The sequence below is a fragment of the Amblyraja radiata genome, chromosome 18 (genome assembly GCF_010909765.2).
Source record: "Amblyraja radiata isolate CabotCenter1 chromosome 18, sAmbRad1.1.pri, whole genome shotgun sequence".
NCBI classification, from domain to species: domain Eukaryota; kingdom Metazoa; phylum Chordata; class Chondrichthyes; order Rajiformes; family Rajidae; genus Amblyraja; species Amblyraja radiata.
This window is the reverse complement of record NC_045973.1, coordinates 3243505-3262198: the sequence shown is the minus strand read 5'-3', so window position 1 is coordinate 3262198 and position 18694 is coordinate 3243505. Positions and strand designations below refer to the sequence as shown.

General features: G+C 47.1%; 1 protein-coding gene across 4 annotated transcripts in view; it reads right to left on the bottom strand.

Annotated features, from left to right (window-relative positions):
- flnb (filamin B) overlaps nt 1-18694 on the bottom strand; it is a 160033-nt gene that overhangs the window by 85624 nt on the left and 55715 nt on the right. For all 4 annotated transcript variants that reach the window (XM_033036612.1, XM_033036610.1, XM_033036611.1 and 1 more), the window contains exons 3-9: nt 13201-13449; nt 10042-10139; nt 4678-4825; nt 4459-4577; nt 3586-3663; nt 1625-1787; nt 703-897 (exon numbers count right to left, since the gene is read on the bottom strand). In XM_033036612.1, the coding sequence (XP_032892503.1) occupies nt 703-897; nt 1625-1787; nt 3586-3663; nt 4459-4577; nt 4678-4825; nt 10042-10139; nt 13201-13449 (1050 nt within the window). The remainder of the gene's footprint in view (nt 1-702; nt 898-1624; nt 1788-3585; nt 3664-4458; nt 4578-4677; nt 4826-10041; nt 10140-13200; nt 13450-18694) is intronic.

Genomic DNA, 18694 nt, shown 5'->3' with positions numbered 1-18694 from the left:
ATGACTTACGAAAGGGGAACTCACAATGAGGGATGAAAGGTGAGAAGATCAAGTAGATTGGGGAAGAGAACATATTTGGAGAATTGAATATTCAGGTGGAGAGAGCCTCTTCGGATATAATCGAATTAAAGAATAAATTCAAAGGGAAGTGTTAGGAAGGAACTGGAGATGGTGGTGGATCAAAGGTGGACAAAAGTGCTGGAGAAACTCAGCTGGGAACAAGATTTACAACTTTTTATCTTTCTACTTCCCTGGTTCCTCTCTCGTCACTTTGTCCTTCATAAACATTGGCCATTTGGTTTACGGCATCTCACTTCACAGATATGACTAGCTGTTTCTCTCTTCCTTTCTCGCCTCCTCCCCCAGAACATTGGCCATTTGGTTTACTGCATCTTACTTCAAAGAGATCTAGCTCCTCTCTGCTTGTCACTTGGGAGACAATGTTATGGTATTTATTATCTCACACACCGCAACCTGAGGCAAGCCTAATTTGACAATAAAGATAAGCTATAAGCTAGCCCAGAAACCTATTTTAATATTTTCTTATTTTTGTAACTTTATTCGGCTTCATCATATCTATAAACAAAACTAAACGGGGAGGAAACTTGCATAGGCACAGGTTTCCGAGCTGGTAGCTGGCATTTACGTGTTTGCTGACACAGGCATCATTTGTTTAAATACAGACAGCAGCATGCCACGTACCATCACCGATGTTGATGGTGTACGGGCTCTTGGGGATGGGTGAATCGGCAAACATGATCCTGATGGTGTGGTGTCCGGGCTGCATGGGCTTGTAGCTGCACCGATATGCGTTGTTGCCCTTGTCCTCGATCGTCACCTGAGTGTTCTGTCCCAGTGAATCCACAATCACCACCTCGACAATGCCAACACCAGCACCTTGGGGGGAAAAGAATAAGGAATAAGCCATTTAGTACGGAGAAGAGGAAACACTTTTTCACACAGAGAGTTGTGAGTCTGTGGAATTCTCTGCCTCAGAGGGCGGTGGAGGCAGGTTCTCTGGATACTTTCAAGAGAGAGCTAGATAGGGCTCTTAAAAATAGCAGAGTCAGGGGATATGGGGAGAAGGCAGGAACGGGGCACTGATTGGGGATGATCAGCCATGATCACATTGAATGGCGGTGCTGGCTCGTTGTATATGAGGTAGGTTGCAGGGATGACCAAAAATTGGAGAATTCAACGCATGTACAGTACGTCTACAGTGGAACAAAGGAGAGATTTACACAGATGTACACACACAGAACAATGAATGGCTTGGATAGAGAGGATGTTTCCACCAGTGGGAGAGTCTAGGACAAGAGGTCACAGCCTCAAAATTAAAGGATGTTCCTTTGGGAAGGATATGAGGAGAAATTTATTTAGTCAGAGGGCGGTGAATCTGTGGAATTCTTTGCCACAGAAGGCTGTGGAGGCCAAGTCAGTGGATATTTTTAAGGCGGAGATAGATAGATTCTTGATTAGTACGGGTGTAGAAGGCAGGAGAATGGGGTTAGGAGGGAAAGATAGATCAGCCATGGTTGAATGGCAGGGTTGACTTGATGGGCCGAATGGCCTTATGACCTTGCGTGCTCATTTCCTCCCCCAGCCTCGGATTCCCTGCCTTTACCTGCGGTGTAAATGTCGAAGTAGGTGGGCTTGTTGGCGAAGTTTCCGGAAGATTCCAGGCCGGGGCCTCGCGCCGTCACCTTGCTGGCGTCACCATGAGCCTTTTCAATGTGGACTTCGAACGGGCTCTTGGAGATGTGCTGCCCGGCAAACAGGACGGTGATCTGGGAAGAAACGCACCACGCTGGTGATGGGATCGGCACACGGTTTGGAAATCAGTTGGCCTGCACCCACTCACTCCAGACGGCCAAAGGACCCAAATTGCAAGTCAAGTCAAAGAGCGTTTTATCATCATTGGTCCCAAAACGGAACAAAATTCTTACTTGCAGCATCGCAACACATATGTCAACATTGTCCATACACGATACGAGCAGAATTAGACCGCTATACTCCGACATTCAATCATAGAAACATAGAAACACAGAAACATAGAAAATAGGTGCAGGAGGAGGCCATTCGGCCCTTCGAGCCAGCACCGCCATTCATTGCGATCATGGCTGATCGTCCCCAATCAATAACCCGTGCCTGCCTTCTCCCCATACCCCTTGACTCCACTAGCCCCTAGAGCTCTATATAACTCTCTCTTAAATCCATCCAGTGACTTGGCCTCCACTGCCCTCTGTGGCAGGGAATTCCACAAATTCACAACACTCTGGGTGAAAAAGTTTTATGTCACCTCTCCACATCCATTCAATCATGGCTGATCTATCTCTCCCTCCTAACCCCATTCTCCTGACTTCTCCCCATAACCCCTGACACCCGCACTAATCAAGAATCTATCTATCCCTGCCTTAAAAATATCCACTGACTTGGCCTCCACAGCCTTTTAGGTTTGATTTAGTTTAGTTTAGTTTAGAGATACAGCACGGTAATAGGCCCTTTGGCCCACCGAGTCCGCGCCGACCAGCGATCCCTGCACATTAACACTATCCTACACACACTGGGGACAATTTTACATACACCAAGCCAATTAACCTACAAACCTGCACGTCTTTGGAGTGTGGGGGGGAAACAGAAGATCTCGGATAAAACCCACGCAGGTCACGGGGAAAACGTGCAAGCTACGTTCTGTGGCAAAGAATTCCACAGATTCACCACCCTCTGACTAAAGAAATTCCTCCTCGTCTCCTTCTTAAAGGAACGTCCTTTAATTCTGAGACCTCTAGTCTTGGACTCTCCCACCAGTGAAAACATCCTGTCCACATCCACTCTATCCTGGCCTTTCACTATACGGTAAGTGTAGCAGTCTGTAAAAACCCCTAATAAACAACAAAAAAACTTCAGTCGCTATAAAAAACCCACAAATAAATTGACAATAGTGGTGCAAAGTCAGAAATAATGTCCCCAACTCTAAATAGCCCAGAGCCTATTTGGAGATTGTAGCGTTTAATATCTGATCTGTTTGGACAGCATGCAGAACTAAAAGTCCTGTCCCACTGTACGAGTTCATTCCAAGAGTTCTCCCCGAGTTTGCCCTGATTCGAACTCGGAGATTTACGGTAATGGCCGCTCGTCGGTACTCGGGGCTCTCGTGGACATTTTTCAACGTGTTGAAAAATCTTCACGAGTCTTCCCGTGTTTACCTGCCGTTAGCGAGTCTTCCCAAGTACCTGCCGTTAGCGCTACGAGCCGCTAAGAGACGTCCCCGAGCTCCGACGCACCCGCTACGTTCATTCTCCGTGCTTACCACGAGTTTGATTATTTTTTTTAAACTTGGGAGAGCTCTTGGAATGAACTCGTACCGTGGGACAGGGGTTTGAGTGTTTCACCGTACCTTGGTTCATGTGACATTAATCAACCCAAACCTACAAGGGGAGCAAGAGCAACATATCGTTTTCATGTTCGTGTTAAATTCTTTAGTGTTGTGTTTATTTCATATTCGTGTGTCTGCATGGTCACTCACATTTCACTGCACCAGTTGGTGTATGTGACAAGAAATGGAACTTGAACTTGAGCACTAACCTTATGAGGACCAGCGACCTTGGCCACATAAACCACAGAGTAGGTCTTGTTCTTGTCATTGTTGTTGGTCACCTTGGCCTGGGTGGGAAGACAAAGAGGTTTTGAACCCGGACAACTTCCCGGCTCCTCATCCCACAGTGAGATCATTCAGAAGCACACGCTGGGAAGGAGGCTAAAGCATGGAGCATCAGCTGCAACTTTTAGCCCCCCCCCCCCCCCCCCCCTCCTCCTCCCATCCCCAGTTCCTCTCAAGTCACGTAAACCAAAACAATTATTTTTTCTCACAGAGAGTTGTGAGTCTGTGGAATTCTCTGCCTCAGAGGGCGGTGGAGGCAGGTTCTCTGGATGCTTTCAAGAGAGAGCTAGATGGGGCTCTTAAAGATAGCGGAGTTAGGGTATATGGGGAGAAGGCAGGAACGGGGTACTGATTGTGGATGATCAGCCAGGATCACATTGAATGAGAAAGGCCGAATGGTCTACTCCTGCACCTATTGTCTATTGTCTAATTAAGGTGAGTGGAGGGGTGGGGAAGATTTAATAGGAACGTGAGGGCCAACTTTTCGTTTCACCCACAAAAGGTGGTGGGTGTCTAGAACGAGCTGCCGGAGTTGAGGCAGGTACTATCACAATGTTGAAGAAACATTTAGACAGGTACATGGATAGGACACGTTTGGAGGGATATGGGCCAAACACAGAACGATTTGCTCAGCCGGAGATTTCACATTCTACTTGCTGCTGGAAGGAGACATGGTGAGAAGGCATAGAAACATAGAACATAGTAAATAGGTGCAGGAGTGGGCCATTCGGCCCTTCGAGCCAGTACTGCCATTCATGGGTGATCATGCAGAACCTGTCTCCGTTCAGGAACGTTACCTCCTCTCGTTGCCCCTCGGGGTCGTCCACAAAGACCATCACCTCGCCTTGCCCTGCGCTGATGGTCTCCACCGTGAACACGGCCGGGCGCATCACCACGTTGCCCACCGCTTCGATTCCTATGGAGGAGACACAAAGAGCGTTGACAATTACAGCACGGATCGTAAACGCGGGCGTTGTTGTGCCGTGTCAATTACGATGTTTCACCTTCACACCCACCTGGACCGTAGGCCCTTGCCTTCTTGGGGTTCAGCTTGGGCTTTAATGGGGCTCCAGGCTTCAGCTTGGCCTTGGGGAACTGTGACAGGTAGGTCATCACCGACTGCTCATCCACGTTCTTGTGTATGATCTCTTCTGGAGCGATCACCTGGGAGAGAGATCAGTCAATGAGTGCCTTTCATTCACAATTCACCAGCAAAAACACACGCTTCAATGCAGCTCGCTGGTCGAGTCAGAGAGTCAGACAGCACGGAAACAGGCCCTTCAGCCCAACCCATCCATGCCGGCCCACATGCCCCATCTACACTAGTCCCATCTGCCCACATTTGGTCCCGATCCCTCTAAACCTTTCATATCCATGAACCCGCTCCGTGAAAACCTGCTCCATCACCTTCTGTGAAATAGCATCAATATGCAATATGCATAAGGATTTGAGTATAGGAGCAGGGAGGTTCTACTGCAGTTGTACAGGGTCTTGGTGAGACCACACCTGGAGTATTGCGTACAGTTTTGGTCTCCTAATCTGAGGAAGGACATTCTTGCCATAGAGGGAGTACAGAGAAGGTTCACCAGACTGATTCCTGGTATGTCAGGACTTTTATATGAAGAAAGACTGGATAGACTCGGTTTGTACTCGCTAGAATTTAGAAGATTGAGGGGGGATCTTATAGAAACTTACAAAATTCCTAAGGGGTTGGACAGGCTAGATGCAGGAAGATTGTTCCCGATGTTGGGGAAGTCCAGAACAAGGGGTCACAGTTTAAGGATAAGGGGGTAATATTTTAGGACCGAGATGAGGAAAACATTTTTCACACAGAGAGTGGTGAATCTCTGGAATTCTCTGCCACAGAAGGTAGTTGAGGCCAGTTCATTAGCTATATTTAAGAGGGAGTTAGATGTGGCCCTTGTGGCTAAAGGGATCAGGGGGTATGGAGAGAAGGCAGGTACAGGATACTGAGTTGGATGATCAGCCATGATCATATTGAATGGCGGTGCAGGCTCGAAGGGCCGAATGGCCCACTCCTGCACCTATTTTCTATGTTTCTATATCAAACACTGCAAATACCATTCAAAATTATGGAAATGCCATTAAAATTTATGTTTTCATTCTATGTGTAAACACATCACGGCAACAAATTAAAACATGATTTCATTAAAATCATAAAAAGTATTTGTTTCAATAAATACATTTAAACGCATTTGGTTTCTTCCTAATTGTTGAAAGTTAGTAAGTAAATAAGTTTATTGGCCAAGTATTCACATACAAGGAATTTGCCTTGGTGCTCCGCCCACAAGTAACAACATGACATACAGTCAAGGGGATGACAGATGGCACAATGGGCTAAGTGTTCGGCTGGCGATCGGAAGGTAGCCGGTTTGAATCCCGCTTGGAGTGCATACTGTCGTTGTGTCCTTGGGCAAGACACTTCACCCACCTTTGCCTGTGTGTGAATGTGTGTGAGTGATTGGTGGTGGTCGGAGGGGCCGTAGGCGTAGATTGGCAGCCACGCTTCCGTCAGTCTGCCCCAGGGCAGCTGTGGCTACAGAAGTAGCTTACCACCACCGAGTGTGACTGAGGAGTGAATGAATAATGTAAAGCGCCTTGAGTATTAGAAAGGCGCTATATAAATCCCATCCATTATTATAATTATACAGTGACAGTTACTTACTTAGTTGTTTAAACTGGACATACTTTTAAAAAAAAAAGTGATTTCAAGTCAAGTCAATTTTATTTGTCACATACACGTACAAGATGTACAGTGAAATGAAAAATGAAATTTCAGTTTTTTGGCTGTTCCGCTGCATTCAATTACTCTGGGATTCGTCGCAAAGCGGCAGAATAAATACTGAATTACTTCCTTACTCATTTTGCTCCCATTCCCACTCTCGTTACAATTTACTGATCAGGATCAAAATGAGATCAAATCAGCGATACAGGTATCGGGCAAAAAAGCCAAAGGGAGACAAAAAAGCTGGAGAAACTCAGCGGGTGAGATTGAAGGTTCTAGACCAGAAACGTCACCTATTTCTTCGCTCCATAGATGCTGCTGCACCCGTTGAGTTTCCCCAGCAATTTTGTGTACCTTCGATCTTCCAGCATCTGCAGTTCCTTTTTGAACACGAGTTATTTCAGTACTTTGTTTATTTTTTTTGCACTAAATTGCATTGTTTAAATGTATTATGTTCGTTAGTGAAGTTAATGACTCAAACATTAATTAGAGAGCACACTTGCAAAAGGCCAAATTCACTTGGGGAAAATAGCCGTACTTTGGGGATTACAGAAGAACGGCTGTCAACATTTTCTGAACAAGATGCTCCATATTGCCAAAGCAACTAAAGCAAGAATTGCTCCCTCACTGGGTTCTCCTGTCACTGGCAACCAGCTGCTTTCCAAGCTCCGCGCCCACACAGGGAATAACATGGGTAAGTGTAGGAAGGAACTGCAGATGCTAATTTAAAATCGAAGATAGACACAAATTGCTGGAGTAACTCAGTCTGAAGAAGGGTCTCGACCCAAAACGTCACCCATTCCTTCTCTCCAGAGATGCCGCCTGTCCCGCTGAGTTACCCCAACTTTTTGTGTCTATCTTCGGTTCAAACCAGCATCTGCAGTTCCTTCTTACACATTAACACAAATGGCTTCCCCCCCCCCCCCCCCCCCACCCCCCCAAGGATAAGTGCTCACACCATGTACAAACTCCACAAATTATTATCCTGCTTGGCTGCCAGTGACTAGAGGAGTTCCGCAGGGCTCGGTGCTGGGGCCGCTACTCTTCACGTTGTATATTAATGATTTGGACGAGGGGATTGAAGGCTTTGTGGCCAATTTTGCGGATGATACGAAAATAGGTGGTGGGGCAGGTAGTGTAGAGGAAGCAGGGACTCTGCAGAAGGACTTGGACAGGTTGGGAGAGTGGGCAGAGAAGTGGCAGATGGAATATAGTGTAGCAAAGTTGAATGCATCCAGTGAATCGGCCTCCACTGCCTTCTGAGGCAGAGAATTCCACAGATTCACAACTGTGTGAAAAAGTTTTTCCTCATCTCAGTTCTAAATGCCTATCCCTTATTCTTAACATCCCAGATAGAACAATGAAATTCTTACTTGCAGCAGCACAACAGAATATGTAAACATAGTACACTGTAAACATAGAAAAAACAGGAGGAGGCCATTCGGCCCTTTGAGCAGCACCGCCATTCATTGTGATCATGGCTGATCGTCCCCAATCAATAACCCGTGCCTGCCTTCTCCCCATATCCCTTGATTCCACTAGCCCCAGAGCTCTATCTAACTCTCTCTTAAATCCATCCAGTGACTTGGCCTGCACTGCCCTCTGTGGCAGGGAATTCCACAAATTCACAACTCTCTGGGTGAAAACTTTTTTTTCTCACCTCAGTCTTAAATGGCCTCCCCTTTATTCTAAGACTGTGGCCCCTGGTTCTGGAATCCAGAAATCAGAGGTGGAATGGGACTTAGTGTTTAGGAAGGAACTGCAGATGCTGGAAAATTGAAGGTACACAAAAAAGCTGGAGAAACTCAGCGGGTGCAGCAGCATCTATGGAGCGAAGGAAAAAGGCAACGTTTCTGAAATGTCGCCTTTTTCCTTCGCTCCATAGATGCTGCTGCACCCGCTGAGTTTCCCCAGCTTTTTTGTGTACCACCATGCAATGGGACTTGATTAGATTCTTGGTTATTGTGGATTTTAAATCATGTAATGTGTTTTTGTACATCATTTATGATGCTCATAAGTAATTTACTAAGCTTTTATCAGTATTTTAAGGTGTTTTTATATGCAATATATTTTATGTAATGTCGTCCCTTGTCTGGTCCTTGAGTCTGAATTGAAGTTTAATAATAATACAGTACATTTATTCACAATTGACAAAAGGGCCTCATTCTGCTCCTATCACTTATGGCCTGATGAATACAAAAATGAATGCAAAATGGAAGGCACTGTTACCCGGCTACCAGATGCATTACGACTGCACCTCTGCAGCAGCGAGCAGTGTCGGGCTTTGATACCAGTTAAAGTTGCTGGTGAAACAACAGCAGCTGACCAGGAGCCAAGTTGGAATTCTGCCAGTGAAGGCTTCAAAGGTTTATAGCCCCCGTTTGGAAAGCCTACATGAATAGCTTCGAACAGAGCAAGACTTAAAACAACAAAGTGTGTAATACTTTGCACATTGACAAGGCGTGTATTCACAACTGACAAAAGACACAGAGTGCTGGAGTAACTCAGCGGGTCAGGCAGCATCTGTGGAGAACGTGGATAGGTGACGTTTCACAGAGTGCTGGAGTAACTCAGCGGGTCAGGCAGTATCTGTGGAGAACACAGATAGGTGACGTTTCACAGGGTGCTGGAGTAACTCGGCGGGTCAGGCAGCATCTGTGGAGAACATGGATAGGTGACGTTTCACAGAGTGCTGGAGTAACTCAGCGGGTCAGGCAGCGTCTGTGGAGAACATTGATAGGTGACATTTCTGGTCGAGGAAATTGACAATGGGCGGCACAGTGGCGCAGCGGGTAGAGCTGCTGCCTCACGGCGCCAGAGACCCGGGTTCGATCCTGACCTCGGGTGCTGTCTGTGTGGAGTTTGCACGTTCTCCCAGTGACAACGTGGGTTTGCTCCAGTTTGCTACATCCACATTTTATAGGTTAATCGGCCCTCTGTAAATTGCCCCTGGTGTGTCGGGAGTGGATGAGAAAGTGGGATCACCTAGAACTAGTGTGAACGGGCGATCGATGGTCGGATGAAGGTTCAAAACTAAAACAGTGCCGCACTTTAATCCCAGTTAATGTTACATGGAGCAGAGGTGGAAGACCAACACTACGTCCAGATCCCAGCTGGAGATCAGCCAGTGAAGGCATTGCACGATGCTGGCCCATGTTAGGAAAGCCTTATGAATAGTTTCACACAGAAGGCAGGCTGTTAAACAAAGGACCACTCAAAACTCCACACAGTGACAAGGAGTATATCTGTGAACAGGGACTGAGTTGAAAGATCTGTAACATTTTAAGCCCCTGTCCCACTTAGGAGACCTAAACAGCAACCTCTGGTGACCTTGCCCGCGACCCAAGGTTTCCATGAGGTCACCGGAGGTTTTGGTCACTCTCCCTAATGGTGGAAAGTGGTTTCCGCGTGGTCGAGGCTTCATCTAGGTTGCTGCTATTTTTTCATCATGATTAAAACCGGCCTCGACTAAAAATAGGTTGCCGTTTTAAAAATCGATCATTTTTTAGTCGCAGGTCTAGTCTAAGCCGGTTTTCTTCATAGTTGAGGAAGGTTTTCAACACGTGCGTGGGAGGTGGTAGGAGGTTGCAGGTCACCCGAGTGAATGATAATGAAATTTGGTGTAGCCGCTTACCTGGGGCACTCCCAGCCAGTCGTCTGCCTGCTGCATCGCCTCACGTGCGTTGTCCACTGGTTTGGTCGTGTCCCACATTTCCCAGTCTGGGCACAAACCTGGAAGCCAACAAGGCACTGAATGATGACACCATCAGGTACACACACATTGAATGATGAAACCATCAGGTACACACACATAGAATGATGACACTATCGGGCACACACACACATAGAATAATGACACTATCAGGTACACACACACATAGAATGATGACACCATCGGGCACACACACATAGAATGATGACACTGTCAAGTACACACACATAGAATGATGACACCATCGGGCACACACACACATAGAATGATGACACCATCGGGCACACACACATAGAATGATGACACTATCAGGTACACACACATAGAATGATGACACCATCAGGTACACACACATAGAATGATGACACCATCGGGCACACACACACACATAGAATGATGACACCATCGGGCACACACACATAGAATGATGACACTATCAGGTACACACACATAGAATGATGACACCATCGGGCACACACACATGGAATGATGACACTATGATGACATAGTTACAGCAGTATCTGTACACAACTATTCCACAATCTAGAATTAGCATCAACCTGGTGGGTGACACGGTGGCGCAGCGGGTAGAACCACTGCCTCACAGCACCAGAGGCCCAGGTTCGATCCTGACCACGGGTGCTGTCTTGGTATATTTTCCCTGTGGCCGCGTGTGTTTTCTCCGGATGCTCTGGTTTCCTCCCACATTCCAAAGACGTGCGGGTTTGTAGGTTAAATGGCCTCTGGTAAATTGCCCCTAGGGTGCAGTGAATGGGAAAGTGGGATAATGTAGAACTAGCATGAATGGGGGATTGGTGGTGAACATGGACTTGGTGGGCCGACAGGCCTTTTCCCATGCTGTATGTCTAAACTAAATCTAGTACAATTTAAACCTAGTACTAGTACAACCATATCTCGTGAACTCTTGAAAGTTAATAGACACCAAATCATTGGTTTAACCCAAGGACAGAGTTTAGACATTCATTTATCCCACCATCCACCCAATTTAAAGTTCAGCTGGGCAGCATGTACAACACGGACATTGTGGGCCGAATGGCCCGTTCCTGTGCTGTACTCTTCCAGGTTCTATGTTTGATTACATAACCATGTCTAATTAATATCGGAACACTAACATCAGAACTGATCACACCACTTTTCCACAATCAGTTGCAGGTGTTACTGTCTCTTGCTTAGAAGCGGGTAATCCGCACAGTTGGATGGAGAGGATGTTTACACTAGTGGGAGAGTCTAGGACCAGAGGTCACAGCCTCAGAATTAAAGGGTGTTCCTTTACGAAGGAGATGAGGAAGAATTTCTTCAGTCAGAGGGTGGCCAATCTGCGGAATTCTTTGCCACAGAAGGCTGTGGAGGTGGTCAATTAATATTTTTAAGGCAGAGATAGATGGATTCTTGATTAGTACGGGTGTCAGGGGTTATGGGGAGAAGGTAGGAGAATGGGATTAGGAGGGAGAGTTAGATCAGCCATGATTGAATAGATGAGTAGACTTGATGGGCCGAATGGCCTAATTCTGCTGCTATCACGTGTGAACACTTATGAAGAATTGGAGACCCAAGAGACTGCACAAGCTGTAATCTTTTTCTCACAGAAGAGTTGTGAGTCTGTGGAATTTACTGCCCCATAGGGCGATGGAGGCCGGTTCTCTGGACACTTTCAAGAGAGAGCTAGATGGGGCTCTTAAAGATAGCGGAGTCAGGGGATATGGGGAGAAGGCAGGAACGGGGTACAGATTGGGGATGATCAGCCATGATAACATTGAATGGCGGAGCTGGCTCAAAGGGCCGAATGGCCTACTCCTGCACCTATTGTCTATTGTCTATCTTGAGGAGGACACAAAGTGCTGGAGGAATCCAGCGGGTCAGGCAGCGTGTGTGGAGTTTGTCCAGCACGTTGTGGTCAACAGGGCAGCAGCAGTGGTATTGTGGTGACAGGGATGGTTAACTACACCCAGTTTGATACCTGATCAACAAGATCATGGGAGACCCCTTCCACCCCAGCGTTGGACTGTTCCAGCTGCTACGGTCAGGCAAACGCCTCCGTTGCCACGCTGTGAGAACGGAGAGGATGAGAAGGAGTTTCTTCCCATTAGGACTGTAAACTCCTATCTCTCCAGGGACTAACTTTACTGTATTTAAGAAGGAACTGCAGATGCTGGAAAATCGAAGGTAGACAAAAATGCTGGAGAAACTCAGCGGGTGCAGCAGCATCGATGGAGCGAAGGAAATAATTTCCTTGGCCAATAGATGCTGCCGCACCCGCTGAGTTTCTCCAGCATTTTTTACTAACTTTACCGTACAATTCTACTGTTGTGTGGTGTCTTGTTAAAATTGCTGTTTTTTCCCTTTTCTTCCCCCCCCCCCCCCCACAAATATGCAATATGTGAATATGTGATTCTGTTCCATTCTGTTTGCAGTTTGTTTGCACAATCCGCGAGCATTGCCACTTTTCATTTCACTGCACATCTCGTAGAAAAATAGAAAATAGGTGCAGGAGGCGGCCATTCGGCCCTTCAGGTCAGCACCGCCATTCATTGTGATCATGGCAGATCGTCCCCAATCAGTACCCCGTGCCTGCCTTCTCCCCATATCCCTTGACTCCACTAGCCCCTAGAGCTTTATCTAACTCTCTCTTAAATCCACCCAGTGACTTGGCCTCCACTGCCCTCTGTGGCAGGGAATTCCACAAATTCACAACTCTCTGGGTGAAAAGGTTTTTTTCACCTCAGTCTTAAATGGCCTCCCCTTTATTCTAAGACTGTGTGTGGCCCCTGGTTCTGGACTCGCCCAACATTGGGAACATGTTTCCTGCATCTAGCTTGTCCAGTCCTTTTATAATTTTATATGTTTCTATACGATCCCCTCATCCTTCTAAACTCCAGTGAATACAAGCCTAGTCTTTTCAATCTTTCCTCATATGACAGTCCCGCCATCCCAGGGATCAATCTCGTGAACCTACGCTGCACTGCCTCAATCACAAGGATGTCCTTCCTCAAATTAGGAGACCAAAACTGGACACAATACTCCAGATGTGTATGTGACAAATAAACTTGACCTGCGGCCTACCTGGAGCACAGCTGTCGACCAAGGCGCCCAGAGCCTTTCCATCCTTCCAGTCTTTGCTGAAGTTGGTGATGGGCATGTCGGGCAGCTTGTTCTGAATCCAGCCCAGCAGACGCTGCTTGGGCGTCTGCTTCTTGGCATCTTCGGCTCCCTCGTCGTCCCAGACCGGCATGGAGATGGAGTAGTGAAGGATCAGCGTCCATATCAGTCCCAGGATGAGCTTCAGGTTTCCGTCCACAATCGCCTTGCTGTCTGAAGAAGCAAAAACACAGACACCAGTTAATCGGGGCATGGAGCGGGGAGGGAGGCTCATAAATTAGGCCATTCGGCCCATCAAGTCTGCACCCCCATTCAATCACGTCAGATCTATCTCTCCCTCCTAACCCCATTCTCCTGCCTTCTACACCCGTACTAATCAAGAATCTATCTATCTCCGCCTTAAAAATATCCACCGACTTGGCCTCCACGGCCTTCTGTGGCAAAAAATTCCACAGATTCACCACCCTCTGACTAAAGAAACTTCTCCTCATCTCCTTCCTAAAGGAACATCCTTTAATTCTGAGGCTATGGACTAGAGTCCTAGACTCTCCCATTAGTGGAAATATCCTCTGACACGTACTAATCAAGAATATATCTATCTCTGCCTTAAAAATATCCATGGAGTTTTGTGGCAAAGAATTCCACAGATTCGCCAACCTCTGGCTACAGAAATTTCTCCTCACTCGCCTGTCCCACTAAAGGGCCTGTCCCACTGGGCGATTTTTTCGGCGACTGCCGGCGTCATATCAGGGTCGCCAAAAGATTTTGAACGTTTCAAAATCCAACGACGACAAAAAAATGTTGCGACACTGCCATTCAATGTGATCATGGCTGATCATCCCCAATCAGTACCCCGTTCCTGCCTTCTCCCCATATCCCCTGACTCCACTATTTTTAAGAGCCCTATCTAACTCTCTCTTGAAAGCATCCAGAGAACCTGCCTCCACCACCCTCTGAGGCAGAGAATTCCACAGACTCACCACTCTCTGTGAGAAAAAGTGTTTCCTCGTCTCCGTTCTAAATGGCTTACCCCTTATTCTTAAACTGTGGCCCCTGGTTCTGGACTCCCCCAACATCGGGAACATGTTTCCTGCCTCTAGCGTGTCCAAGCCCTTAACAATCTTATATGTTTCAATGAGACCCCCTCTCGTCCTTCTAAACTCCATAGTGTACAAGCCCAGCTGCTCCATTCCCTCAGCATAAGACAGTCCCGCCATCCCGGGAATTAACCTTGTAAACCTACGCTGCACTCCGTCAATAGCAAGAATGTCCTTCCTCAAATTAGGGGACCAAAAACTGCACACAATACTCCAGGTGTGGTCTCACTGGGGCCCTGTACAACACATCTCCTTTAAACCTTGCCCTTCATGCCATGAAGCTCTGCCCCCTGATCGTTGATATTTCCAGCCGTCTCCCAGCTATGTCCCCAACCCCCTCTCCACTCAGACTCAAGTCTTCCGCTGTGACAATGAGTCATGTTGCAATATTTATCCAAGCCATTGTTTAAAGAATTAGTTTGATAAGTGATTACTGCTCTTGCAGGTAAAGTACCGTCTTCAAATATTTCCACTGAAACCAAAACTGACGTGTGCTTTGTTAACTAATGTCTCGTGGGCTTTCAGAAATTCTTTTAAACGACACAATTATGGTTATTTTGGGAAATAGCCAAAAGCAAGGTGGAAAAATACACTTCAAAACCTGGCCTCTCTTATTTGTAATGGCCAACAGGTGCGTTTACTTGTGTTTTATAAACTACCAAATTAAATTTAGACGGACACAAAGTATTACCATTTGCAAAGGTTTAAAATCCAGCCTTAGAACGCGTGTTAAACATAATCACACCAAGGACAATATTATACGTTTGATCCAAAGCAGCACATTTGGCCTTGATTTATGTTTGAGAAGATTCTGCTTCCTAATGTAAATGCACGCCACAAAGTTGCAATCAGGTCAACATCGTTCTTGTAGACAGGTCAGATGATCTTAGTCACAGTTCGATACATAGAAAATAGGTGGAGTAGCCCTTTCGGCCCTTTGAGCCAGCAACGCCATTCAATATGATCATGGCTGATCTTCCAGAATCAATACCCCGTTCCTGCTTTCTCCCCATATCCCTCGATTTCGTTAGCCCCAAGAGCTAAATCTAAAGGGCCTGTCCCACCTGGTGATTTTTTTAATAGCAGCACTTAAAATTTTGGGGCCTCCTTCTGGGAAGAACCGTATCATAACACAGACACTGGAAGTCTCAACAATAATAGTCCTTATCAATGGTTCCCCTTCAGCTCAAAACACGAGTCGTACACCAATTATTCTCCAGAAGCTGGAATGTGATAATAGTTTAGTTTGGTATAGAGATACAGCACGAAAACAGGCCCTTCGGCCCACCGAGCCTGCGCCAACCAGCAATCCCCGCACACTAACACTACCCTACACACACTAGGGACTATTTACATTTACATTTATACCAAGCCAATTAACCTACAATCTGCACGTCTTTGGAGAGTGGGAGGAAACCGGAGCACCCGGAGAGAACCCACGCAAGTCACGGGAAGAACGTACAAACTAAGTAGAGACAGCACCTGTAGTCAGGATCAAGCCCGGGTCTCTGGCTATGGATGGCACCTTCCCCTCAGCTAACAGTGTACCATTCCACATTTCCTCGATCAACCTCTGCTTTGATCTGTCATTTTCACATTTTATCCTTCCATATCTCTAGTCTCCCACTCCCCTGACTCTCAGTCTGAAGAAGAGTCTCGACCCGAAACGTCACCCATTCCTTCTCTCCAAAGATGCTGCCTGTCCCCGCTGAGGTACCCCAGCATTTCGTGTCTATCTGCACGGCGGCGCAGCGGTAGAGTCGCTGCCTTACAGCGCTTGCAGCGCCAGAGACCCGGGTTCGATCCCGACTACAGGTGCTGTCTGTACGGAGTTTGTACGTTCTCCCTGTGACCTGCGTGGGTTTTCTCCGAGATCTTCGGTTTCCTCCCACACTCCAAAGACGCGCAGGTTTATAGGTTAATTGGCTTGGCATAAATGTAAAAATGTCCCCAGTGTGTGTAAGATAGTGTTAGTGTGCGGCGATCGCTGGTCGTCGCGGACTCGGTGGGCCGAAAGGCCTGTTCCCGCGCTGTATCTCTAAATTAAGCTAAAACTAACGCGATTCGTTGACTGGGAACCAGTGCAGGCAGCTCCAGCAGGGAACGTCGTATAGATTTCCGCACATCCTGCAGGAATGCGAGCCACATTCCACTCTTGTAATTGAGACATTACCTCAAGTATCAAGTCAATATTGGGCCATGAATTGAACATGTGCAGTGAAGGAGAAGTCCTGCAAACCTCAGACTGTAACTTGCGGCACAGAAACTGCAAATGCTGAATGTATTCATCGCCGAGATGAAAGGAGGGATTTTGGAGAGGGCAGTTTTTTGAGTTTAGAGATACAGCTCGCAAACAGGCCCTTCGGCCCACCGAGTCCGCACCGACCAGCGATCCCCACACGTTAACACTACCCTACACACATTAGGGACAGTTTACACTTACACCAAGCCAATTAACCCACAAATCTGCACGTCTTTGGAGTGTGGGAGGAAACCGAAGACCTCGGAGAAAACCTACGCAGGTCACGGGGAGAACGTACATACTCCGTACAGACAGCACCCGTAGTCGGGATCGAACCCGGGTCTCTGACGCTGTGAGGCAGCAACTCTACCGCTGCGCCACCGTGCATTCGTCAGCATTTCCTTTCCTTTTAACAACCGTGAGACCTCTGCTTTAAACGATGACTTTCTAAGTATCTGACCTCAACTAGCTTAATAGATTGCAGCGTTTTCCTGATGACCCATCAGGCTGACTGTTCAGTCTCAAACCTTTCTATCCTCCAGAGGTGGGCCGTTGCGTTGCAGGTGAGACTTGTGATTCCGTTGACGGTGGTTTGAGTGTTTGCAGTATTGGTTGGGCATCAGTGGGGTTGCCAGACGACAAGATGTCTCGACTTGAATTGCATGCCTGAACACTAGACCTAACCTGAGTAAGGTTCAGTATCCTGACCGGAAACATCTCCGTCTGGTTAGGCAACAGCTCTGCCCAGGACAGGAAGGCTCTGCAGAGAGTAGTGCATCTCCTGGTGCAGGACCTATACACCAGGAGGTGCAGATCCAGATCCAGTAACATTATGGGGACCCCTACCACCCCAGCAACGGACTGTTCCAGCTGCTACAGTCAGGCAAGCGCCTCCGCTTTCATGCTGCGGAAACAGAGAGGATGAGACGGAGTTTCTTCCCACAGGCCGTCAGGACTGTAAACTCTGATCTCACTAGGGCGTTGTGTCTGCTGTTGTGTCTTTTAAAAAAAAATGTAAATACTGGTTCTGTTCTGTTCTGTAGTTTTGCACAATCCCGCGGGCATTGCCACTTTCATTTCACTGTACATCTTGTATGTGTATGTGACAAATAAAGTTGACTTGACGACTTGACTTCCCCGCTGAATCTCTAAACAAAACTAAAAACACTAAATGCAATAGCTCCGAGGATTTGAAGACTGTGGATAAAAGTTAACCTTGAGGACTGCGTCTGCATTTCCAGACTATTTGACAAACCAAGGCCAAAACCAAGCTGTGCTGCACAAGGAGGGGTGTAAACTACCCAAGCGAAATATGAGGTGCTGCTCCTCCAATTAAAGGGCCTGTCCCACTGTACGAGGTAATTCACGAGTTCTCCCGAGTTTTCCCCTGATTCGAACTCGGAGAATGTCCGTAGCGGGTCCGTAGGAGTTCGTGGATGTCCCGTAGCGGCTCGTACGAGTAAAAAGTAACAATTTTGTTCATCGCGAGTATTTATTTTACTCGTGGACATTTTTCACAGTTGAACAAACGTCACGAGTTTACCGGATTTCCCGAGTACCTACCGCTACTCGTACGGGCCGCTACGGGACATCCACGAACTCCTACCGACCCACTACGGGCAATCTCCGAGTTCGAATCAGGGGAAAACTCGGGAGAACTGTTGAATGACCTCGTACAGTGGGACGGGGGCTTTACGGTGGGACCGACTCTGGCCATGGAGGAGGTAATTCAACGCATCACTATTTTGCACCTTAATGCAAAAAGTACCACCTGATTTATTGGTAACTTCTCCAAGACAAAAGAGCGAAATGTTTTCCCTCCAATTTCAAAAATAACGCAGCAAGAATCACGCCGTGATTGTGTCGAATCTCTCGTGGTACTGTCTGCAGAATACAATCTTATCTTTGCTCTTTGATTAAGCTTGGAATACAATTAAATGTTAGCAAAACAGACCGTATCAGCAAACCTTTTGCAGCCGAGATGGTGATAATACACACACACCAGCTACTGATTTGATAAATACTTAACCCTCGGCCTTCAACTGGTCAACACAGTGATGCAGCTAGTGGAGCTGCTGCCTCACAGCACCAAGTTCCAACCTGACCTCGGATGCTGTCT